The sequence below is a fragment of the Phyllobates terribilis genome, unplaced genomic scaffold (genome assembly GCF_046119375.1).
Source record: "Phyllobates terribilis strain yellow unplaced genomic scaffold, ASM4611937v1 Scaffold_1__5_contigs__length_1240528914, whole genome shotgun sequence".
Lineage (NCBI taxonomy): Eukaryota > Metazoa > Chordata > Amphibia > Anura > Dendrobatidae > Phyllobates > Phyllobates terribilis.
Genome location: NW_027362761.1, coordinates 453,532,091 through 453,559,332, shown reverse-complemented (window position 1 = coordinate 453,559,332; position 27,242 = coordinate 453,532,091). Strand labels below are relative to the sequence as shown.

The 27,242-nt window shown below is 40.6% G+C and overlaps 1 protein-coding gene across 2 annotated transcripts in view; it reads right to left on the bottom strand.

The window, feature by feature from the left end:
• Window positions 1-27,242, bottom strand: part of ARB2A (ARB2 cotranscriptional regulator A) — a 701,025-nt gene that overhangs the window by 333,024 nt on the left and 340,759 nt on the right. For both annotated transcript variants that reach the window (XM_073678531.1, XM_073678520.1), the window contains exon 8: window positions 998-1,117. In XM_073678531.1, coding sequence (XP_073534632.1) covers window positions 998-1,117 — 120 coding nt within the window. The remainder of the gene's footprint in view (window positions 1-997; window positions 1,118-27,242) is intronic.

The following is a 27,242-nucleotide window of genomic DNA, read 5'->3' as shown; positions in this document are numbered from 1 at the left end:
ATAGTAACAGTCATTGAATTGTCTACTTGCTCCTATTGCTGTCAAAAGACTACGGAGGTAACTTTGTGATTTTTTAAGATATTTTGCAAGTCACAATGTGTATCTGAAATTATATCACATTACAGTATTTGTAACTGAATTGACTAGTCCTGACAAAGTTCCAACAAACACCCAAATGATGGACCATTTGGCAAATTCTGTCTGTCCAGATACAGTACACCTTGTTTTTGCCCTATGTCAGAAACTGCAGCAGCATCCCCCTCCTCTCTGTCCTTTACTTATTGTTTTGTTCTGGAAGAATTTTTGGGCGAAGGAAAACGTTTCTGAACATTTCAAGACAGTCTGAAAAAAAAAATGCAATAAAGGCTACTGGAAAATGAGGAAGATTACACAATCCTCCAACAAGATATACTCCGAAGTTTCATATGGGCAGCAGGGTGGCTCAGTGGTTAGCACTGTTGCTTTGCCACGCTGGGGTCCTACATTCAGATCCCACCAAGGACAACATCTGCAAGGAGTTTGTATGTTCTCCCTGTGTTTGCGTCGGTTTCCTCCAGTTCTTCCCACACTCCAAAGACATACTGATAGGGAATTTAGATTGTGAGCCCCAATGGGGACAGTGATGATAATGTCTGTAAAGCGGAAACTACCATAATTGTGCTATATAAGTGCGTAAAATAAGTATGTACGCGTATATTACTGATTAATGCAAATAAAAACTTCATATTAGACACAAAACTACTTATGGATAATAATAATAAAATCTTAAATAACTTTTTACAAGTCTGTCTGCACATGAATATTATATATGCACTAAGGCACCTAGGTGAATATTCCAGATCCAATCTCTAGGACCAATTTCCAACATATATGTTACATTACAACCTAACAGCACATTTAGTTGGGTCATGTATGCAAAAACTTGACAACCAGTTAAAAGAAATTACCATCACATAATTTCTTTACATTAATACTATAAAGATACAGGATATCTTACCAGCTCCACAAAAGCGAGTCCCCCATAGCTGTGTGCAACAAAAAATACATTCTCAGCAGGTGATTTTGAAATGAAGCTGTCCCATACGTATAAAGCATGCTCCTCTGGACTGCCATTCTCCTGTAAGAAAGGAAAAAATGGTAAACCCCAAGCAATGAGCACCTGCTGTATTATATAAGTGTACATGCAACTGTGTATAGTGCAGGAAAACGTACATGTAAAGTAAAGGACTCCACTCACAGCAGGTGTAATAAACACGATCACTTCTACAGGGGCAATTAAAATTATTCATCCACCGAGGAAAGTAGGATTATCAGACAAAAGATAGAAAATAGAAACAAAATGAGCATATATCCTGCTGCAAGTAAGTAAATGGTTATAGTATATATAAACATAGGGTACTCAGTAAGGTGAGGATTTAACACTAGAGGATAGACCGTCCCGTTTGGGGTACACATTGTCGCGTTGGGATGGCTTTACACTTTTTTAATCAAAAACAGTGTTTCCTAAGTACCCTATGCTATTTACAGAATATGTACTATTACTATTTACTTACAGCAGGCTACATGCTCATTTTATTTCTACTTTAGGTTTGGTCTGATAAATGGCCACAGTGTGAACATGCTCTTTTCGTGGCGTATGCTCTGGCTCATTTCTTTGGTTTTAAAGTAGGTTTATTAGTAACATTTCCAAACTTTCTGCTGTTTGCAATAAACTTAGCAAATGAACAATATAAATTGGTCAGTAGACAACTAATATAGCAAGTGGTTTCTCCAAATTCAACAAAAATGCCGCTATAAAGGGAAACTGTCAGCAGGTCTTTGCCATGTAATCTGAGGTCAGCGGAGGCTGAGACACAAATTTCAGTGATAGGTCTCTTATTAGGCTGAGTGCTGTTGTTTCCATAGAATGAATGTTTTATCACCAGGACATTATCACTGCCTGGGCTACAGGGAACGGGAGCCATAGTCCGACCATGCCCCTTCTGATAAGCAGCTCACTGTCAATATACAATGTACACAGAAAGCTTTGGAGAAGGCATGGGCAACTTTTGAGCTCTGCATCATGCCACATCTAAAAACTCTGATTATGTCACAACTGCTGCACCCAGTAAACTAAGTGACATCGCTGGAATCAGGGTCTGCAGACAAAAAACCTGGTGTCAGATTCCCTCTATGGTTGGGGTCACACATTACGCATTTGATGTGGATTTTCCTACAGAAAAACTGGAGTGCTCTACACTAAAAAAAAAAAAAAAAAGTCTTCAATCATAAGTAATATAAAGTAAATGTTCTGTTCCCGGGCATGGACATTTCTGCAAAAGGACTTCCAATTTTTTTTTAGAATTAAGGAATAAAGGAATTCTAAAAGGAGTACAAGCAGATTCCTGGGCAACGCACAATACCAACAGGGATGTGTATGATCCGTCCCAATGGTACTAGGTATTAATAATAATTGGGAAGGATTAGGTCAACATCAATGCAATTTAAAAATGCCTGAAAAGGCAAAACAATAAATATATATATATATTATATATATATATATATAAATAAAAATGTATAACATGCCGAGCTTTAAAATTACTGCAATAACAAGAAGCAGAAACTTTGGTGACCAGCAATGCAATATCCAATCCAAATTTTAAAGGGAACCTGTCATGTTCTAGCCATCATCTATACTGCCCCCATAGCATCGTTAGTGATGCAATGTGCATCACTGACAAGCTTTTCATTAAAATCGGTGGTAGCATAATGATTTTATAACATTATACAGTACAGACCAAAAGTTTAGACACACCTTCTCATTTAAAGATTTTTCTGTATTTTCATAACTATGAAAATTGTACATTCACTCTGAAGGCATCAAAACTATGAATTAACACATGTGGAATTATATACTTAACAAAAAAGTGTGAAACACTGAAAATATGTCTTATATTCTAGGTTCTTCAAAGTAGCCACCTTTTGCTTTGATGACTGCTTTGCACACTCTTGGTATCTTGCATCACTAACAACGCTATGGGGGCAGTGTAGAGAGTAGGTTGGACGTGACAGATTCCCTTTAAAGATAAGATCAAGTTATATATATATTTTTTTAAATGTGAGCCTAAATTATTCTTAAGAGGTTTAAACACCAAATACTATGTTGCAGAAAACCAAGGAGCGTAATGCAGTGAATTATTTATCATGCAGAACAAGGCAATTTCTTTTTGTTGTTGCGCTGAATAGAACAATTGTATGCCCTACTTTCCACAAAGTACATCAGTGTCCTCCCAAACGCCAACATCTTGCCGATAGGACAAGTCATCTGACTCCCTATTGCCATATAACACATAGGGAGTGTGTCTATATTAGATTTCTTTGGTCTTTGTATAAAAAAGGGTAGTCCAAGATTAGAAAAAGGAGTTTAATTTTTTTCCCCTCAGTAAACAAGATCTAGAATCTCATCCACATTCAAGGGAATGGGGCTTAGTTGGACAACACCAGATCAGACAACAGACAGAAGTGGTCCTACTTGTAGGGGGAAAAAAAGGCTTAAACTTGAACAATCCCTTTAATTATTCAATTGATTAAAGGAAACGTACAGAGATGCAATGAATTTAGTGTTAAAGAGTTATATCCTATCATAGCAGATTATTCACAAGAGAGTACATAACCTGCCGATCTCTTGTCCCAGGAATATGGCTCTGAAATGCACCCTTTATATTAATACATCAAATTAGTGCAAGCATGTCACCACTCTATTCAGTGTCTATGGAACTGTACTTGGCTGAACTATCTCCAGCAGTCTAATGCATAATTAAATGAGCTGTACCATGTTCTGTCTTTAGCAGAACACCCCTCCTCTGGCATTAATCTTCAGGAGTGCGCTCCTGATGATTGATAGCTTGGACCAGCGGCATGGCTATGTTCTGGCGCGAACTGTGCTCTCTCCTGCTGCAGAATTGGAGGAGCACAGGAGTATTGATGCTGGCTGGATCTAGCCAGTTTCAGAGCAGCCCTTACAAGCTCTATAGTAAAGAGCTTGCAAGCGCTACATTCTTTGCCTATGGGACCAGCCACCACTATTATTTCGCAGAGGTGGCTGGTAACCTAGGCAAAGAGCAACTATAAAATGAAAAATCCCTCGATTCTTGAGAATGGAGACAAATTTTAATAAGAGGTAAATTGCAAAGTTACTTGTTTCTACTAGTACTTGTTTAAGAAAATGAGCCAGCGTCTTTAAGTGGCATGCTTTCAAAGTCATCAACCTATTCAAATAAGGTATTGCAAAGCACCGTTCTCAAAATGTGTGTGCAATCGGCAAATAATTATCTATCCTGTGAATACATACAGTTGAAACCAGAAGTTTACATACACTATATAAAAAGACACATATCCATGTCTTCTCAATATCCGACATGAAATCAGAATAAACCTTTCCCGTTTTAGGTCAATTAGGATTACCACAATTTTTAATATTTGCCAAATGTCAGAGAGAGAATGTTTTAAGGCATTTTTATTACTTACTGCAAAGTCAAAAGTTTACATACACTAAGATTACTATGCCTTTAAACAATTCTGGACTGGCTCATCCTTGGGTACAATTTCAAGATACCTGAAGGTGCCAATTATACGCAAGTACAAACAAGATGGGAATGTCCAGCCATCGTATATACCGCTCAGGAAGCAGATGGGTTCATCTCTGGGACACAGAACCCAAGGACAAAAGCAAAAGACCTTGTGAAGATTGTGTCAATGTCCACAGTGAAACGAGTACTGTATAAACATGGGCTGAAACGCCACTGTCAGGAAGAAGCCATTTCTCCAAAAGTAACATAAAAAAGCCAGATTAATGTTTGCTAATGCACACAGGAACAAAGGTCTTAATTTTTGGAGAATTGTCCTGTGGTCTGATGAAACTAAAATGTAACTTTTTGGGCATAATGACCATCGATACATTATAGGAAAATGAACAAGCTTGGTAGCCAAGGAACACCATCCCAACTGTGAAACACGGGGGTGTAAGGATCATATTGTGGGGTTGTTTTGCTGCAGGAGTGACTGGTGCACTTCCTTAAAATAGATGGCATCATCAGAAAAAAAGATTATGTAGCAATACTGAAGCAACATCTCAAGACATCAGCCAGGAAGTTAAAGCTTGGGTGGAAATGGGTCTTCCAAATGGACAAGGACTCCGAAACATACTGCCAAAACAGTAACAAAGTGGCTTAAAGATAACAAAGTCAATGTTTTGGAGTGGCCATCACAAAGCCCTGATCTCAATCATATTGAAAATGTATGGGCAAAGCTGAAAAGGCAGGTGCTAGCAAGGTGACCTACAAACCTGGATCAGTTACACCAGTTTTGTCAGGAATGGGCCCAAATTCCGACCAACTTTTGTGAGAAGCGTGTGGAAGGATATCCCAAATGTTTGACCCAAGTCATTCAGTTTAAAGGCAATGGTACCAAATACTATGTAAACGTTTGATTTTGAAGTACCGTATATTCCGGCGTATAAGACGACCTGGTGTATAAGACGACCCCCCTACTTTCCTGTTAAAATATAGAGTTTAGGATATATTCACCGTATAAGACTACCCCTTTTCCAACGCATACCAAACACCGGTAAAAATTAAAAAAAAACAGATTTGAATTTAACATGGTCCTTTTTTAATTTAAATTCTTATGACATGCAGGTATATAGCAGGAAAACTGTCACTCATAAACATATTAAAATAGGGGGGACCCCACGTCATTTTTTGGGGGGGTCCCCCATTCTAATAGCTAGTAAAGGCTAGGTATTCAGCTGGGGGCTGATATTAGTAGCCTGGGAAGCTCCGTGGGTATTACCCCCTTCCCAGACTTCAAACATCTGCCCCAGCCGTCTGCTTAACCTCCGCTAGAGACTATAATGATGGTGGATCCCACGCCAATTTTCTTTTTAAAAAATCCTTTATTTTAACACTAAATGACAATTGAGGGGTTAATAAAGATGCAGTCCCTAAATTATTATTAATTTTGTAATTAATTTTTCCCAAAAATGTTGACGTGGGCTTCGCCATATTTTTGTGTCCAGCCAGGTACAGCAGGCAGAAACGGGCTGCCCCCAACCACCAGCTGCCTATTTGTACCTGGCCAGACACAACAATATAGGGAAGCCCTTTTTTTTTTAATTATTTCATGAAATAATTAAAAAAAAAATACGTGGGGCTTCGCCCTATTTTTGTGTCCAGCCAGGTACAACTAGGCAGCTGGGGGCTGGAATCTGCAGCGCAGGGAGACCCAAGCTTTCTGGGCCCCCCCCGCTGCAAATTGCAGTCCGCAGCCACCCCGGAAAATGGCGCGTTCATAGAAGCGCCATCTTCTGGCGCTGTACCCAACTCATCCAGGGCCCTGGTGCGGTGGCTCACTGGGTAATAAAGGGGTTAGGGCCAGCTTGGCATTATCAGCTGGCCCTAAGCCCGAAATTCATGGGGTCACGCCAATATTAGACATGACCACCATGAATTTCTAGTAAAGTAATTAAAAAAAACACAACACCCAGAATAATGTCCTTTAATTGAAATAAAGACACAATTTTTTAATGTTCTAAATTAAACCATACTTACCGTCACGCCCATTCCAGCTGAAGCCAACGATCTCCTGCAATAAAAGTAAAATAATAAAGCAAAATCATCCTTACCTCTCCATGGTTCCCAGGACCGGTCCAGCTCTGCTACATTCACATGACAGGCTGCACCGCAGCAGAACGCTGCCGTTCAGCTTGCCATGCGGCAGACACTGAGAAGCGCAGGCTTGCTTGTGCTCCTCAGTGTCTGACTGTGACGGCATCCAGATGAGCAGAGATCATGTCCAATGAACTCGGCTCACCTCATGCACGTCACTGACAGCGTGGGAAAATTCTCCTGCTCCCCGCATGCGCAGTAGAAGTTTCCCACGCTGTCAGTGACGGACGTCCAGGAGGTGAGCTGAGTTCATTGTCGGCTCATCTGGATGCCGTCACAGCCAGACACTGCAGAGCACAAGCATGCCTGCGCTTCTCAGTGTCTGCGGGATGACAGGCTGGATGGCGGCGTTCTGCTGCGGTCCAGCCAGTCATCTCGATGTAGCAGAGCTGAAGCTGTCGTGGGAACCATGGAAAGGTAAGGATGAGGTTGCTTTATTATTTTTCTTTTATTGCAGGAGATCGTTGGCTTCAGCTGGAATGGGCGTGATGGTAAGTATGGTTTAATTTAGAACAATAAAGAATTGTGTCTTTATTTCAATTAAAGGACTTTATTCTGGGTGTTTGTGTTATTTTTAACTTTGACTATGGGGTTAGTAATGGGGGTGTCTTATAGACGCCTCTCCATTACTAACCTGGGCTTGATGTCAGCTGGCATTATAAGCTGACATCAACCCCAACCCTATTACCCCCTGCCACCGCACCAGGGCAGCGTGGAAGAGCGAGGCTAAGTGCCAGAATTGGCGCATCCTATGGATGCGCCATTTCTGGGGCGGCTGACGGCTGGTGTTTCTAGCCTGGGAGGGGGCCAATATTCATGGCTCCCTTCCTGGGCTATTAATATCAGCCCCCAGCTGTCTGCCTAGCCTTTGCTAGCTATTAAATTAGGGGGGACCCCACGTCATTTTTTTTGGGGGGTCCCCCATTTTAATAGCTAGTAAAGGCTAGGTATTCAGCTGGGGGCTGATATTAGTAGCCTGGGAAGCTCCGTGGGTATTACCCCCTTCCCAGGCTTCAAACATCTGCCCCAGCTGTCTGCTTAACCTCCGCTAGAGCCTAAAATTAAGGGGAACCCCACGCCAATTTTTTTTTAAATAAATCCTTTATTTTAACACTAGATGACAAGTACAGTAACCAACACTGTCACTGTACTTCATATATATGTGACTGACATGTTTCTATCTATCTAATCTATGTGTGAAGCTCTATTCTGTCTGTTATAAATTGTCGGGTACCGCTGCTGAATTGCCGGCCGGCTTTTTTAAAGAGACGGTGCATGAAAACACTATTATTTGTTTTAATAAATCCTTTACACTAAATGACAAGTACAGTAAGCAACACTGTCACTGTACTTCATATATATGTGACTGACATGTTTCTATCTATCTAATCTATGTGTGAAGCTCTATTCTTTCTATTCTAAATTGTCGGGTGCCGGCTTATGCGGCTGCTGAATTGCCGGCTTTTCATATATTGTCACAGAAGCGATGCGAACTTCCCTGCTCCGGACACAGCACAGCGCTTCTGTGACAAGTGAAAGCTGTCGGCACAGAAGCCCTGCGCTGTGTCCGGAGCTGGGAATACGCAGCGATGTGTCAGTTTCAGCACAGAAGCGCTGACTGTCTGGACCTACCGCCGCCGTATTTTAACTCCCTCCACCTTATATTAACTCCGACATGGCAGGGATACGGCCACGGCAGCTTATTAACACCCCCAGAGTATCCCCGCATGTCAATTTCTGAAAGTTCAAAAGCATTACCGGCGTATAAGACGACCCCAGACTAGACAGAAGATTTTTCAGTCTTCAAAAGTCGTCTTATACTCCGGAATATACGGTAAGTAATAAAAATGCCTTAAAATATTCCTTCTGTCATTATTCTGGCATTTGGAAAATATTAAAAATTATGGTAATCCTAATTGACCTAAAATGGGAAAGGTTTATTCTGATTTCATGTCCGAAATTGAGAAAAACATGCATATCTGTCTTTTTATACAGTGTATGTAAACTTCTGGTTTCAATTGTACTTATTTAGATGGAAACGTGTAACCTGGAGGAGTATAAAGAATTAAAACTCCATTTTCAGAATGGAGGCATTGCTTTCAAGTTTGTCAAAAAGTCTCACCCTCAACAGAAAATACCTTCTCCCAGACAAATTTTAAGAAAAATCATGTACAGTGCTGGCCAAAAGTATTGGCACCCCTGCAATTCTGTCAGATAATACTCAGTTTCTTCCTGAAAATGATTGCAATCACAAATTCTTTGGTATTATTATCTTCATTTAATTTGCTTGCAAGGAAAAAACACAAAAGAGAATGAAGCAAAAATCAAATCATTGATCATTTCACACAAAACTCCAAAAAAGGGCCGGACGAAAGTATTGGCTCCCTCAGCCTAATACTTGGTTGCACAACCTTTAGCCAAAATAACTGCGAACAACCGCTTCCGGTAACCATCAATGAGTTTCTTACAATACTCTGCTGGAATTGTAGACCATTCTTCTTTGGCAAACTGCTCCAGGTCCCTGATATTTGAAGGGTGCCTTCTCCAAACTGCCATTTTGAGATCTCTCCACAGGTGTTCTATGGGATTCAGGTCTGGACTCATTGCTGGCCACCTTAGAAGTCTCCAGTGCTTTCTCTCAAACCATTTTATAGTGCTTTTGGAAGTGTGTTTTGGGTCATTGTCCTGCTGGAAGACCCATGACCTCTGAGGGAGACCCAGCTTTCTCACACTGGGCCCTACATTATGCTGCAAAATTTGTTGGTAGTCTTCAGACTTCATAATGCCATGCACACGGTCAAGCAGTCCAGTGCCAGAGGCAGCAAAGCAACCCCAAAACATCAGGGAACCTCCGCCATGTTTGACTGTAGGGACAGTGTTCTTTTCTTTGAATGACTTTTTTTTTTCCTGTACACTCTATGTTGATGCTTTTTCCCAAAAAGCTCTACTTTTGTCTCATCTGACCAGAGAACATTCTTCCAAAACGTTTTAGGCTTTCTCAGGTAAGTTTTGGCAAATTCCAGCCTGGCTTTTTTATGTCTCGGTTAAGAAGTGGGGTCTTCCTGGGTATCCTACCATACAGTCCCTTTTCATTCAGACGCCGACGGATAGTACGGGTTGACACTGTTGTACCCTCGGACTGCAGGCAGCTTGAACTTGTTTGGATATTAGTCGAGGTTCTTTATCCACTATCCGCACAATCTTGCGTTGAAATCTCAATTTTTCTTTTCCGTCCACATCTAGGGAGGTTAGCCACAGTGCCATGAGCTTTAAACTTCTTGATGACACTGCGCACGGAAGACACAGGAACATTCAGGTCTTTGGAGATGGACTTGTAGCCTTGAGATTGCTCATGCTTCCTCACAATTTGGTTTCTCAAGTCCTCAGACAGTTCTTTGGTCTTCTTTCTTTTCTCCATGCTCAATGTGGTACACACAAGGACACAGGACAGAGGTTGAGTCAACTTTAATCCATGTTAACTGGCTGCAAGTGTGATTTAGTTATTGCCAACACCTGTTAGGTGCCACAGGTAAGTTACAGGTGCTGTTAATTACACGAATTAGAGAAGCATCACATGATTTTTCAAAGGGTGCCAATACTTTTGTCCACCCCCTTTTTTAGGTTTGGTGTGGAATTATATCCAATTTGGCTTTAGGACAATTCTTTTTGTGTTTTTTTCATTGAAGACAAATTAAATGAAGATAATAATACCAAAGAATTTGTGATTGCAATCATTTTCAGGAAGAAACTGAGTATTATCTAACAGAATTGCAGGGGTGCCAATACTTTTGGCCAGCACTGTAGGACCCTGCCTTTACCCAACTAATGTATCACCAGGCTCCATTATTGGGTCTTTCGGGAGAATGAAATGAAATGGCTTCCTATATAAATAACATATTTGGAATTATGTATTTGCGAGTACCGGTAACTATTTTACACAAGAAAAATGAACTTATTAAATGCAATGTTCAATAATTTTTTTAAATGTTTATGTATTTTTTATAGGTTGTAAAAAAAATGTAAGAAGTTATTACATTGCTGACATTACTGCACCTAGATTAGCGGTGAGAATATATTATTATGTTCAGCTGTCTCTAAAGGACAAGTGTTTGAATTTACTAACGCAATATTACAGTCATTAATTGTTAAATACCAAGTTAAAGTAATGCAAGAGACAAAGCCTTATCGACCGGTGCAGATTCTAACATCTAGGCACTCCAAGGTCTGCAGTTATGATGGACTACCTGCGCTGATAACACATGGAATTATCTAAACAACATTTGCATATTTGTGTAATTATTTCCTAAGGTTAATTAGCTGCTGCAAAGCAGTTTGCCCTTTGAGACTGCTTGCCGTGACAGGTTCGCATACTTCCTGTACTCTTGCCAAAAGTGACAGATTCTCTTCTGCAGACCGGATGCAGGAAACTTTGAGAAGGGATAACTGGAGGAATTTTCTGTGAAAAAAAGTTTGATGCCAGGCAGTGGGAAGGAAGGAAGATGTCAGTGCAAATGTCGCTCAGTGTTTACAGAAACAGATGAAAAACTTAATTTTTTTTTTTTTTAAAGCTTTGTTTTGCCATTCAAAAATGTCCCGCATTCTTGATAGCTGGCTGGAAACGACACATTTCTTTTTCTGTGATCTCACACAGAGAAAATTTGCAGACCAGAAATTAAACATAGATGGGAGCTGGCAGATGCTTCCAGAAAAAGAAAAAAAAAGTATTGAAAAGACACTTAAAAAACAGTCAACACGAGAAAAAAAAAAGTGCTATAGGAATGGCTTCCAAATTCTAATATGTGGAGATAACAGAACCAGAGAGGTGGAACGACGACCATTGTGCCAACTCTTGATTCTCATTGGCAAAACTCCCTGAATGTACTGGGAACAAATGTTTACAAATGTGGAATACTGTATCCACATCGGGTGTGTTGTGAATCGGTGGCTGCCCATCCAAATACAGGCATCCGTAGTAAACACAAGTGTGTACACAGCTGCGGCCACCTTCTCCTCTTGTCCACATTTCAAGTAATTACATCAATACAACAGGAATTGCTTCAAGATCAATGTGGTTAACCTAACGATTGCATTATACTATGGAACATTAGTCGGGATTGAACTGCTTGTCATTATATTTAATTACACATTCGTGACACTTTTTTTCTCTCTCTTAAATTAGAACAATAAGACAATATCCCACAACCAACCAATTAATCAATGGGGATTTTTTTCTGTTTTGCCTTCTATGTCCTCCAAAGTGAAAAAGAAAAATTTAACAAAAAATATAAAATAAATCACATGCAGAATAATAAAGGACAAGGTGGTCAAATAATAGATCAAATGTTATAACTGTTTGGGAAAGTTAATAAAAGGAGCAAAGCAGGATGGGCAGTGGTCTGAATCATATCTACTTTTGTCATCCTCTTTATGACTATTTTGATAATTTCGCCTTTTATACCATGTATAATTTATATGTATATTTGAGCATACTCCACACACAATCAAATTATAATGTTTCCTGGTATATTTGCTGCTAAAATCACAATAACAAATGCACGTACAATTTGATCCAAAGACAAATAAAATGTACCTGTCCAGTGGCGTAACTTGCAGCTCGCGAGCTAAATGCAAAATCTCCAATAGGGCCCCCAACTATTGCAGGTCTTTAATATTAATAGTCTTTCATATGGACCAAAAGGGACCTTTTGAGCTCCTCGGCTGCTGGGCACGGGTACGATTGCAACCCCTGCACCTATAATTTCAAGTAAAGTTACAGTAGAAGGTGTTGTGCGAGTACATGAGGAATATAACCATTTCTGGTCATTAAATGATTTGGATCCTGCATTTTTCATAAGTTTTTCTCTGTGCATGCTCCAAGTTAAATTTTCAGTTACCTCTGAGCTGGTGGTTAGAAACCAAACTGTTATGATCTCTCCCATACACAGCATGCAGGATTCCTGCTCTCCTGCGTCTACATAGTACATGTTATGAAGCAGTCATTGCAGGACATTAAACAGCAATACTGTGCCTTGTAGCTGTGAATTCAGCTCATGGGTAAGCTAGTATAATATAAAGCAGCTGTATGGGTTAGTTTGTATGTCTTTGCTTTCACTCTGCTCCTTTCTTCCCTATTCAATTTGGAAAAGGTCACATTTAAACATTTTCTTACAATATACATTAAATTTTAAAAATCTTTACAGGCATATTGATGCTAAACTTTTTTTCAGATTACAAATAACCGATCCACTATTACTGTGCTAATACAGCTCTAGCACACCGACTTATTGTGACTCACTTTTGTGTGAAGACATAATTGGACTGTCATATACTTCTGATTTAACACACTGGCATACAGATAGAGCTAAACAAATCCCATGACTTTGTGTCAAATATAAGGCTCACTTGAGCTCAACCATGGCAACAATTGTTTCTCCATAATGCCTTGCAGTTTTCAAATCACATGGTATAGCGCAGCCAATTTAGATTGACAGAGCCACTATAAAACCTGAGGCAGAGAAGGCAGCAGCCATTTCAGGATGTTACAGACTACAAAGAGGACGATGAAGCGCACAGCTTAGCATTAGAGGGAGCGAGAAAATAGGCCAACACAATGGATAGCTACTGCAAAGGGTGGTACAACTGCAGTGCTGAAGATAGAATATGGGCGTAATAATCTGTGACTATTACATAGATTCAATTGATAGCGGTAGAAAGAGAGATAGAGAATGAAACAGCAGCAGTAGACAAAGTGTGATTGCTCAGTGTTAAACAGGGCTGTGGAGTCAGTAAGTTAAACTACAGACTCAGACTTCTCAATTTCCCCGACTCCACAGCACTGCCTTACTACTGAGCGTGTACATAAAGTGCAGCACAGATTCATCTCAACTAAAAGCAGAGATCCTTAGATCAGGAATAGAACAGACATTTATAGGACATTTCATAATTTTCCAAAATTCTTATGAAAACATTTACAGCACATCCTGCACTGAACTACTGAACCCAGTTTATGATATGTTTTAAGATTTGGAGTCGGTCCATTTTATTCGGACTCTGATTCCACAGCCCTGGTGATATACTCAAGGAAGGCTGGCATCTTTTCATGCTACCTGTGCATTACCTCCTTTTAAAGACAAGAGAACATTCCCAATAACTCAAGACATTTAGATGCAACCCCATCTACCTCACAAAAATGTGCATGTTACAAAGATTGTTTTTATTTTTTGCACACTCATTTTACTAGTTAAATTTTACATCATTAAATGCCACAACTATACAGTACCCTGTTGCAGCTGTTGTCTTCATCTATAAAGCATTTTTATTATACCTTTTTGAGATAAAGGGGTTGCATTTTGTTAAAAAAAAAATGTATGTATATTTTTTATTCAGCACAGATTTATCTTTTTGCATATCAATTTTACTAAAACAGTTTGTGAACTCGACATACCACAGCAATACTGCAAGCTGTTGCCCCATTTTGCCTTCTGGCCGTGTACCAACCAACATTGTTTTCATGGCCTTTTTTGTAAAAAAAAGGACAATAGTGTTTAAAAAAAATATATATTTTTTTCTTTGGCAACACGTTTAACTTTTTGCATACCTGTTTTTAATCAAATCTGACAAATTGGACAAGCTACAAAATACTGCTACCTTTTGATGTATTTTGCTTTCTGGACGAATACTTACCTGCCATTTTTTGTTATTTTTTTGTTTCTATTTTTATTTTTTTATTTTTTTTAGAAAAAGTAACAAAAATTTGCACACTTAACCAAGTTAAACTTCTATAGTAAAAGGGTTCTCCACTATTGGACAACCTTTTCTCAATATCAATGTTACCCTCTTGTAAAATAATTGTCAATCACTATGTATCCCCCCAAATAAAATAATAACACTTAAGTGGCTTATGAAAGTATTCACCCCCTTGGCATGTTTTGTGTTTTACTACCTAACAACCTGGAATTTCACAGTTTTTTTTTTTTTGAGGGTTTGCATCAGTTCGTGTAAAAAACATGCCTACAACTGTGAACATTTGGTTTTCTTTTTATTGTGAAGCAAACAACAAACAAGCACAAATTAACTGAAAACTTCAGTGTGAATAACTATTCATCCCCGTAAATTACAGCTGCAAGTCGCTTTGGATAAGTCTGTTTTCCACATCTTGCCAGTGGGATTTCTGCCCATTCCTCAAGGCAAAACTGCTCCACCTCCTTTAAGCTAGATAGTTTCCTCTGGTGAACAGAAATCTTCAAGTCTGACCACAGATTCTAAATTGGATTAAGGTCTGGGCTTTGACTAGGCCACTCCAAACATTTACACGTTTCCCCTTAAACCACTCGAGTGTTGCTTTAGCAGTATGCATTGGGTCATTGTCTTGTTGGAAGGGGAACCTCCATCCATCAGTCTCAAATTGCTGACAGACTGGAAACAGGTTTTGCTTAAGAATATCCCTGTATTTCACACCATCCATCTTTCCCTGAACTCGGACCATTTTCCCTGTCCCTGCTGCCGAAAAACATCCCCACAGCTTGATGCTGCCCCCACCATGTTTCACTGTGGGGATGATGTTCTTGGGGTGCTGAGCTGTGTTGGTTTGGCGCTAGACATTGCTTTTACCTTAGTGGCCAAAAACTTCAATTTTGATCTCTCTTGGCTCATTTGTTGTGGTACCATGTTCTTTCTATTTAATAATAGATTTGATGGTGCTCCAGGGGATCATCAGAGATTGTGATTTTTTTTTTTTAATAACTCACCCTGACTTCTCAACAACTTTGCCCCTGACATGTTTGGAGATCTCCTTGGTCTTCATGGTATTGTTTGGCTAGTGGTGCCTCTTGCTTAATGGTGTTGCAGCCTCTGTAGCCTTTCAGAAAAGGTGTGTATACACAGACAGACCAAGTGACACTTAGATTGCATACAGGTGCATTTCCTTTCACTAAGCATGCGACTTATGAAGGTAATTGCTTGCACCAGAAAATTTTAGGGGCTTTAAAGGAAAAGGGGTGACTACATATGCACATACCAATTTTTATTTGTTTGATCACATACATTTAATTTATACCTATATTTGTCTCGCTTGACCAACTTAAGACTATTTAGTGCTGATGCATCACACACAAATCGGATTATAAGGCTATGTGCCCACGATGCAGAAATGAAGCAGAAAATTTCTGCAGCATTTCTGCATCTCCCTGGCAGAAAAAACGCATGCAGATTGTGCATGCGTTTTTCCTGCAGAATACATGCGGATTCACATGCGTATCCACATGCATTAACGCATGTGTTTCCACATGCGGACTGACAAGCAGTTTCCAGGCGATAGCATCACTTAGAAAGTGCTTGACAACTAGGTCACACTGTATAAATCCATGCAAACGGCATGGATTTATATAGTATGACCGTAAAAATAAAAAAATAAAGCTATACTTACCTTCGATGCCGCCGCGTGTGCTGTCGCGCTCGTCCTGGCTTCTTCCTGGTTGCCGGGCTCTCGCGAGACAGCCTGCGGTCACATGACCGCGATGTCATCTCAGGTCCTGGAAGATGAGCGCTGCAGGGGCCGCCGGACAGGTGAATATAAACTTTATTTATTATTTTATTCTTTTTTTTACAGGTACAATGGTACCCAGGTCTGGATGAGAGTCTCCTCTCCTCCAGACTTGGGTACCATACGCACATTGAAATGCATATTATCCGCGTGTACAAATGTACAGACACGGATATTATGCGTCTCAATGCAAGTCAATGGCGGCAATTCCGCTGCGCTTCCGCAAAATTAATGAACATGCTGCGGATTTATGAGCGCTGCAGAAACGCTGCGGAAAAATCCGCAGCATGTGCATTGACATTGCGGAAAGCCATTGGGGACCATGGGGTGCGGATTACCAAGCGTTTTTGATGCGTTTCCGCTACGGAAATGCATGAAAAACGCATCGTGGGCACGCAGCCTTAAGATATTTAAACACAGGTTCTAATTTAACAAAATAGGTAAAAAGCCAAGGGAGTGAATACTTTCACAAGCCACTGTACATTCACCTTTGGTGCCTACGCTTTCCAGTGGTATCGGCACTGGCTCTCCCAGGGCTCGTGTGACATAATGTCACGTGATTCCTGAGGCTAATTAGCGGCCGCTTCATTGTCCCCTCCTTAAGATGTAACGGACATTCAGAGAAAGAGCTTCGGCTGCTCGCGCACTTCCTCTGAATGGCTTATTTGTCCTAAGTAGGAGGAAAGTGAAGTGGTCACTGAATAGCCTCAGGGATCCCATGACATAACGTCACATGGGCGCCAGGAAAGCCAGTGCCAACAACACTGGAACAGTGGTAGCACCAGAGGTGAAGTGTTATTATTTTACTTGGGGCTGAGAAGTGATTGAGAAGGGGTTGTCCGTGTAGTGGACAACCCCTTTAAGGCAAATTCCCCTTCAGATCTAAAGCCACATTTGCTACAAACAATTTTTAATTTCTATAGCACCAAGATATTCGGCAGCACTTTACATTTAATTGGGGACTTGTACGGACAATAAAAACATTACAGAATAACACAACTCAGATACCAAAAGGAGTGAGGGCCCTGCTCGCAAGCTTACAGTCTATGAGGAAATTGAGGAATGAGGAAATATTTATCCAATAGACATCATTTATCTTTTCAGTTACACTGTATGAATATGTTGTATACTATTATCTGTAGTGTATAAGATACTCCAGAGCAATCTAACCTGAGATGTCACATCACTAGAAACATGCCACAATCTCTGAACCATTTCAAAGCCGAGGTGTACAAAAGCCACATATCACAGAACAATGGGTTTAGGAAGAGTGAATTCTTGTGCAGTATAAAGATTATCAAGACCAGACTGTCACACTGTGACCTTGCTGGCGTCTAGTTAATCTGACAATATTTCGTAGTGCATTGTTTCAAATCAATAACTAATTAACAAAAGTACAAAAGGAGTTGCACTCCTTTTCCGAGGTCCCTAGTTAAAATGGCTCTTGGACACATTTGGGCAGAAAGGTCACACTTATGACATCTTCACAAGTCTTTCAACATCTTTTCACTGTCAGATTACATTACTTTTAGAAATTAATTGTCATAACTTAAAACAAAAACCTATTTGTTACAGCTGGCTGTCATAATGACAGGGTGAATAGGTGGTTTGATAGAAGAGTCTACTTCCAGTACTCTATCATATCTTAATTTTTGCACTTGACCTAGCTGGAAGATTGGGAGCAATCTTTGTGCTTTGGAAGCAGCGGTCAAACCTTGGGGACCCGCACTAGGTTTAGCTACTGAGGCATAATTAAGGGGAATTCCACAGACACCCGGAGAAAATGAGCATTCTAAAATAAGTAGAACACTTCCATTTTTCTAGGTGTTAGATGAAATGGAATTTTAGGCGAATTCATCATTTGTAAAGACTGTCATTAAGAACATAAAAAATGATTTCCAGCATTGGGATATTTTATCCAAAGACTACAATGATGACATTTGATAAATAATGGATTCTGTTCCATTAACTTACGATCTGAAAAGATACAATCCTCGAGATTCTCCAGTCTCGCCCATCATTCAGAGCGATGCTAAGCAGTATAGTAAAATGCTGAATGTCATGGGCAGTCATACCTAGCTTTATGCAATGTGACAAAAGTAATGTAACCATACATGTTGTATAAAAAAAATATTATACTATCGAAAACTGCATGTTACAGCAATTTTTTAAACAATTCCAGAAAAATTACACATTAATCTACAAATGATCATCATCATGATGTCATCCAATACAATAGTTTATTTGGTTAAAATGTAATGAATGAACGTTTTAGCCGACTAGCGACAACCCTTCCTCACATGGAACATATAGCCTGTATTTAATCCTTTTGTGTCTACATAGTTAAATAAGGGCATTTTTTCTAAGGAAAGATTGCAGTTTTGACTGATACTACTTATTTCACCATATAACATTCTGAGGAAAAATGGTGAAAAAAAATTCCAAGTGTGGCAAAATATGAAAAAAGTCGTTTTTACAATAGTTGTGTGGAAAAAAAATTACAGTAACTGCCAATATGATTTTTTCAGTTCAGTACAATTACAAAGACTTCAAACATGAATTATTTTATTATTCTACTGATTAAAGAAATATTCTGAGCTTTTTAGGAAACCCTCCACTTTTCTATTGAATCTGCAATCAGGTTGCTTGCGCTATATGTTTCCAAATAAATGGTTAGGCCTATATTAGAGGTCATTGGACAAGTATATCTGGTAGGAACAACCATAAATGCCAATATGGACTAAACAGTCTATGGCTGCTTTAGATTAATGTTCATTAATGAGGAGATCATTTGTTCAACCATCAACCTACTCCTACTTCTAACATGTATGCCCACCATTAGACTCTATTGACACTTATTTAATGGTATTCTGACAGGTTTCTGGTATTTATGATGGCAGGACTAGTACAATCTGCATCACTATTGCAAAGATCCAAGACTGAAAATCCTTGTTGATTCAGAGTAGAACTACAGTGAGGAAAATAAGTACCATATTTTTCGGACTATAAGTCGCACCGGACCATAAGACGCACCTAGGTTTTATAGGAGGAAAATAATAATAAAAAAAAAATGTAAGCAAAAAATGTGTTCATGATGCACTTTTAAGTGGGATTGGGTTTTCTGCCGACACTGGTATAGGGGTAATATCCCCCAATTCTGACAATATCCCCTATCCTGGTATATATGCCCCCCTCCCCCTTCCTTTTATACGTGGTCCCCATCCCCATCCTGGTATGCCTGGCATCCCTCCATCCTGGTATGCATGGCACCTCTCATCCCTGTCCTGGTATGCATGACACCCCTCATCCCTGTCCTGGTATGCATGGCACCCCTCATCCTTGTCCTGGTATGCATGGCACCTCTCATCCCTGTCCTGGTATGCATGGCACCCCTCATCCCTATCCTGGTATGCATGGCACAGCAATCCCCATCCTGGTATGCATGGCACCCCTCATCCCTATCCTGATATGCATGGCACCCCTCATCCCTGTTCTGGTATGTATGGCCCCCTCATCCCTGTCCTGGTATGCATGGCACCCTTCATCCCCGTCTTGGTATGCATGGCACCCTTAATCCCCATCCTGGTATGCATGGCACCCCTAATCCCTCTCCTGGTATGCATGGCACCCCTAATCCCTCTCCTGGTATGCATGGCAACCCTAATCCCTATCCTGGTATGCATGGCACCCCTAATCCAAATCACCGCTCATCCTTATCCAGGTATGTATGGCCCCCTCATCTTTATCCTGTTATGTATGCCCCCCTCAGAGTTATCCTGGCATGTATGGCCCCCTCATCTTTATCTTGTTATGTATGGCCCCCTCAGCGTTACCCTGTTATGTATGGTCCCCTCATCCTTACCCTGGTATGTATGGCCCCCTCTTCCTTACCCTGGTATGTATGGCCACCTCATTATCCTTATCCAAGTATGCATGGTCCCCCTAATCCCCATCACACTGCACATAAAAAAAAAATAAACACTGCTAATCACCTTTCTTCTCTCCTCCAGCGTTGCGTCCTGTCCGCCCGCACTGATCTCTCTATGCGCGGCTCACAAGGAGAGATCAGCTGCCGGAAGTCACTGCTCCCCACGCCGGGACTGTGTGCGCGGGGAGCAGTGATTTCACTCTCCTTCATAGCCGGCACACAGTGTAGCCGTGCTGCGGCTCCTGCCAGGCTATCTCGTGTGCCCGCTTATTAAAGGGCATGAATATTCACCCCTCCCCACGCCCATGGGCGTGGAGAGAGGTTGAATATTCATGCCCTTTAACAGCGGGCACACGCGATTCTGGCAGCAGCAGGAGCTGCAGCGCGGCTACACTGTGTGCCGCTATTAACGAGCAAGAATATTCAGTGCTCCCCATGCCCCATGGGCGTGGGGAGCAGTGAATATTCATTTTCTTTAGGAGCGGGGACAGTGTAGGCTGCAGCGGGCGGCGGCTGCCTCCTGTGTCCTGCTCCTCCACCGCTACCGTTCCCCCTACACACACACATTATATATATATATATATATATATATATATATATATATATATATATATATATATATATATATATATATATATATATACATATATATATATATACATATATATATATATATATATATATATATATATATATATATATATATACACATATACACCCGCCCAACATTTGGACTATAAGACGCACACCCCATTTTCCTCCAAAATTTGAGGAAAAAAGTGCGTCTTATAGTCCGAAAAATACGGTATTTGATACACTGCTGATTTTGCAAGTTTTACCACTTATAAAGAATTCAGAGGTCTGTAATTTTTAGCATAAGTACATTTCAAATGCTGAGGAACAGTATGAGGTTTCCCTCACCATGCTTCATGGTTGGGATGGTGTTCTACTCATCCTTCTTCCTCCAAACACGGCAAGTGGAGATGATACCAAAAAGTCCTATTTTGGTTTCATCTGACCACATTACCTTCTCCCATGCCTCCTTTGGATCATCCAGAGGGTCATTGGTGAACTTTAACCCCTTTACAACCCAAGGTGGTTTGCACGTTAATGACCAGGCCAATTTTTACAAATTCTGACCACTGTCACTTTATGAGGTAATTACTCTGGAACGCTTCAACGGATCCCCCTGATTCTGAGAATGTTTTTTCGTGACATATTGTACTTCATGATAGTGGTAACATTTCTTCAATATCACTCGCGCTTATTTGTGAAAAAAAACGGAAATTTGACAAAAATTTAGCAATTTTCAAAATTTTAATTTTTATGCCCTTAAATTAGAGAATAGTTAATAAATAACATTTCCCACATGTCTACTTTACATCAGCACAATTTTGGAACCCAAATTTTTTTTTGTTATGGAGCTATAAGGGTTAAAAGTTGACCAGCGATTTCTCATTTTTCCAACAAAATTTACAAAACCATTTTTCTAGGGACCACATCACATTTGAAGTCACTTTGAGAGGTCTTTATGACAGAAAATACCCAAAAGTGACACCATTCTAAAAACTGCACCCCTCAAGGTGCTCAAAACCACATTCAAGAACTTTATTAACCCTGCAGGTGCTTCACAGGAATTTTTGGAATGTGGAAGAAAAAAATGAACATTTAACTTTTTTCACAAAAATGTTACTTTAGACCCAATTTTTTTTATTTTTGCAGGGGTAACAGGAAAAAATGGACCCCAAAATTTGTTGTGCAATTTCCCCTGGGCACGCAGATACCCCATACGTGGGGAAAAAACACTGTTTGGGCGCACGGCAGGGCTCGGAAGGGAAGGAACGCCATTTGAATTTTCGATTGTAAAATTTGCTTGAATAATTAGCGGACGCCATGTTGCGTTTGGAGAGCCCCTGATGTGCCTAAACAGTGGAAACCCCCCACAAGTGACCCCATTTTGGAACCTAGACCCCCCTGGGAACTTATCTAGATGGGTAGTGAGCATTTTGAACCCCCAGGTGCTTTACAAATTAATCCGTAAAAATGAAAAAGTAATTTTTTTTTCCACTTTTTCATTTTTACGAATCAATTTGTGAAGCACCTGGGGGTTCCAAGTGCTCACTATGCATCTAGATAGGTGCCTTGGGGGGTCTAGTTTCCAAAATGGGGTCACTTGTGGGGGAGCTCCAATGTTTAGGCACACAGGGGCTCTCCAAACGTGACATGGTGTCCGCTAACAATTTGAGCCGATTTTCCATTCAATTTGTTAGCGGACACCATGTCGCGTTTGGAGAGCCCCTGTGTGCCTAAACAGTGGAAACCCCCCACAAGTGACCCCATTTTGGAAACTAGACCCCTCAAGGATTCTATCAAGGGGTATAGTGAACATTTGGAACCCAGAGGTACGACAGAGAATTTGATAACATTAGGTCATCATATTGAATAAGTTGTCATTAGTCTTGAGCGCAAGAGCTCGCTACTTGAGTTTGCATCGGGTACTCAGGTATGCACCATGTACTGCGTGTGCTCGAGTCCCTGCCCCGCATGTTTCACGGTTATTAGACACCCAAATAGAAACATGCGGGGATCGCTCGTGCATGGCAGGCAATCCCCGCAAAGTTTTTTTGGCCGTGAAGCATATGGGGCGGAGACTCGAGCATATCACTCAAATACCCACGATACTCAATGCATACCAGAGCACCCGATGCAAACTCAAGTAGCGAGCACTTGCGCTCAACACTAGTCGCCATATCGTCATCTTTTTTTCTTACTTTTGAAAAAAATCCCAACCCCAACCCTAACCCTAACCCCAACCCTAACCCTAGCCCAACCCTAACCCTACCACAACCCTAACCCGAGAGTTTATTTTTTACGACATTCATCGTGCGGTATAAGTGATTAGATGACTTTATTCTTCGGGTCGGTGTGACTACAGCGATACCAGAATCATATGGGGTTTTTATGATTGACAGCTGTCACACACTAAAAGACGCATTTTTTGTAAAATCTAGTTTTTGCATCGCCATATTTTGAGAGCTATAATTTTTCCATATTTTGGCAGACAGAGTCATGTGATGGCTTGCTTTTTGCGGGATGAGTTGACGTTTTTATTGGTGCCATTTTCAGGCACGTGACATTTTTTGATCGCTTTCTATTCCGATTTTTGGGAGGCAGAATAAACAAAAACCAACAATTCAGGAATTTTTTTTTTTTTTTATTCTGTTCCGCGTGTGGTAAAATTGATAAGGTAGCTTTATTCTTTGGGTCAGTACGTTTACAACGGTACCACATTTATATTGTTTTTCTATGTTTTGGCGCTTTTACACAATAAAAGCTATTTTATAGAAAAAATTATTTTTTGCATTGGTTTATTCTGAGAGCTATAACTTTTTGATTTTTTGGATGATGGAGCTGTATGGCGGCTTGTTTTTTGCGGGACAAGATGATGTTTTCAGCTGTACCATTTTTATTTATATTCGTCTTTTTGATCGCGTATTATTCCATTTTTTGTTTGGCGGTATGATGATAAAGCATTGTTTTTTGCTTTGTTTTTTATTTTTATTTTTTTACCGTGTTCACTGAAGGGGTTAACTAGTGGGACAGTTTTATAGGTCAGGTCGTTATGGACGCGGCGATACCAAATATGTGTACTTTTATTGTTTGTTTGCTTTTTTTTTCATAATAATATTTATTGATGGGTACATTATATTTTTATTTTTGGTGGATTATTTATTTTTATTTATTTTTTAATATTTTTACAATTTTTATTTTTATTTTTTTCACTTTCTGGGAGTTTTTTTTACTTTTTTACTTTGTCCCACTCTGGGACTTTAACTTTTTTTATTCTGATCGCCTGCACAGCATAGGGATGGAGCACCATCCCTGTGCTATGCAGGCAGTTAGCGCTGCACAGTGAGAACATTGTGTGGTCGTGCACTGCGCATGACCAAACAATGTTCCTGCTGCCTGGTGACCCGTATGTTGCCATGACGACATCGGGTCATCATGGCAACACCCGGGAAGCCGCGGCAGACAGCGCTGGAGGCCGGAAGAGGAGGTGAGTATACCGATCACCTCCCCTTGCCACCGCAATGCTGTGATCAACTTCGATCGCAGCATTGCGGGGGTTAATGTGCCAGGAGCGGTGCGGGACCGCTCCCTGCACATAGTACCGGGTGTCAGCTGTGACAATCAGCTGACACCCGGCGGCGATCGCGCCCACACAGCCAGTGTGCGCGCGCGATCGCGATGACGTACTAATATAGGTCAGGCTCTTAAAGCCCAGGGCACTGATGCGTATTAATACGTCATGGGCTGTAAAGGGGTTAAACGGGCCTGGACATATGCTGGCATGAGCAGGGGGATCTTGTGTGCCCTGCAGAATTTTAATCTATAACCGCGTAGTGTGTTACTAACGGTAAGGTTTAAGACTGTTGTCCCAGCTCTCTTAAGGTCATTGACCAGGTCCTCCTTTGTGGTTCTGGGCTGATTCCTGACCCTTCTCAGAATCATCCTTTCCCCACGAGGTGAGATCTTGCCCCAGACCGCAGAAGAGTGACAGTCATCTTGTGTTTCTTCCATTTTCTAATAATTGTGCCAACAGTTGTTGCGTTCTCACCAAGCTGCTTGCCTTTTGTCCTGTAGCCCATCCCAGATTTGCACAGGTCTACAATTTTGTCCCTGGTGTCCTTAGACAGCTCTTTGGTCTTGGCCATGGTGGAGAGGTTGGAGTGTGATTGATTGAGTGTCTGGACAGGTGTCTTTTATACAGGTAACGAGTTCAAACAGGTGCAATTAATACAGGTAATGAGTGCAGAGTAGGAGGGCTTTTTAAAGAAAAACTAACAAGTCTGTGAGGGCCAGAATTCTTGCTGGTTGGTAGGTGATCAAATACTTATTTCATGCAATAAAATGCAATTTAATTATGTAAAAATCATACAATGTGATATTCTGGTTTATATTTCTAGATTCTGTCTCTCACAGTTGAAGTGCATCTGTGATAAAAATGACAGACCTCTCCATTCTTTGAAGGTGGGAAAACTTGCAAAATCAGCAGTGTATCAAATACTTATTTTCCCCACTGTATATGTAAAAGAGGTTTTAAAATCCAATCCATATGCAACAGAAGAAATAAGCTTGGAATTTGCTGCATATTTTTAAATCCCCTTCAAAATTTCCACATAATCAATGCAGATTTTTGGTCCAGATTTACAGTGTCAAATAATATATATGGATGTACATCACTATTTTTTATCAGGCTTGTTATGGCTCTGATATAAACAGAAGTCATGGCACTAATGTGAACTAGACTTTATCTTCTGACAGAGGAGATGCTTGATCAGGTTCTACGAATAACTTATATACACACACAATATATACCACAATACCACATGTACATAGATTGTAGTCTGCTTTGACCATGCCAACGCCAGATAACCTTAAGGCTATGTGTGCACGTTCAGGACTTGAAGCAGAAATTTCTGCAGAGTTCCTGCATCTCCTTGGCAGGAAAAACGCTGCCGAAAAAACATGCGGTTTTGTACATCAATGACTGCTTTTTTGGAGCTAAATAAAGTTATTTGGTGAGACAGTGCTTTAACCCTTGGATTACCGTCAGAACTGGAGTGAGTGTATTGGTTAATTTAAATGATTAAAGAATGTGTCTGTTGTATTTCAAATAAAGTGTTTACTCTGTGTTTGTGTCTTTATTTAACTCTTTACTTTAATTAGGTTTGGTGATGAAAGGGTCTGATTGACACTTTGTCATCACCAAACAAAAGAGCTTGGTGTCAGCTAATCTCATTCATCCAATCTTCATTTGCATTCCCATTCATGTAATTTCCAGGGCAGCTGCTATTTTTAGCTTAGGAAGGTGCCATTAGGCAAACATGGTCCCTGGCTATTATTAACAGCTCACAGCTGTTTCGTTAGTTGTTACGTCTCACCAATAAGCACACAGCAGCGCTTTGGATACAGTGTATTTTTGCTGCGTCCAAAACGCGATGTTCTAATGCCACACTTTTGTTGTCAATACATGAGAATCCACCACAATCGGTCAAAATCTGCAGTGGAGACTAGAGTATCTGCTACAGAAATTGACATGCTGGTAAGTTTGGGTAAGTGGCCACGATCAGGTTTGACGCTGCATGTTTATACAGCGTCAAACCCGCAGCATCCAGATGTTACAGCATAGTGGATGGGATCTCTAGAAATCTCATGTCCACTGTGCATGCATCAGAGGATGCGAATCACCCATGGACACTGACATGCGGCGTGTCTTTCAGGACCACAGGATGTCAAATTCACTTGCGGAGTCGCTAGTCTCCGCAACAGAAATTTGACCACTAGAATGTATTGAATGCGATAAATCCGCCTGGTTCAGTGAACACATGCAGATTTACCTGCGTTCAATAGAATGCAACGTTTTGGACGCAGCAAAAATATGCATCCAAAGCGCTGCTACATCCAAATCGTGGGTACAGAGTCTAAATTTTTTTAAAAAAAATGGTGTGGGTTCCGCGTCATTTTTAGAACCAGCAGAGGGAAAGCCAACCGTTGGGGGCTGATTTTAGTAGTTGTGTAAGGGGCCATTAGCCAAAAATGTTCCCTGGCTATTAATATCAGCCCACAGCTGTTTGCTTAGCCTTTACTGGCTAGATTACAGGGGGACCCCAGAAAAAAATTGATGTAGGGTCCCCCTATAAAATCTAACCAGAAAAGGCTAAACAGACAGCTGCGAGCTGATATTAATAGCCAGGGAAGGGGCCATGGATCCTAGCCCCCTCTGCAGCTAATAATATCACTCCTCAGCAGTCCCAGAAATGGGGCTTAGCCTCCGCTCTTCCCACTGCCCTGTAGTGGTGGTGAGTGGGGTAATGGGGTTGGGGTTCACGTCAGCCTTGTATTGGCTATAAGACGCCCCATTACTAACTGCGTAGAAAAGTTTACGACGCTTTTTCAATAAATACACGGCCAGAATAAAGTATTTTAATTAAATAAAAAACACGGTTTTAAATTTTTTTTTTAATTGTACTCTCAGTCCCCGAATACACCGATCTTCTGTAAAAAA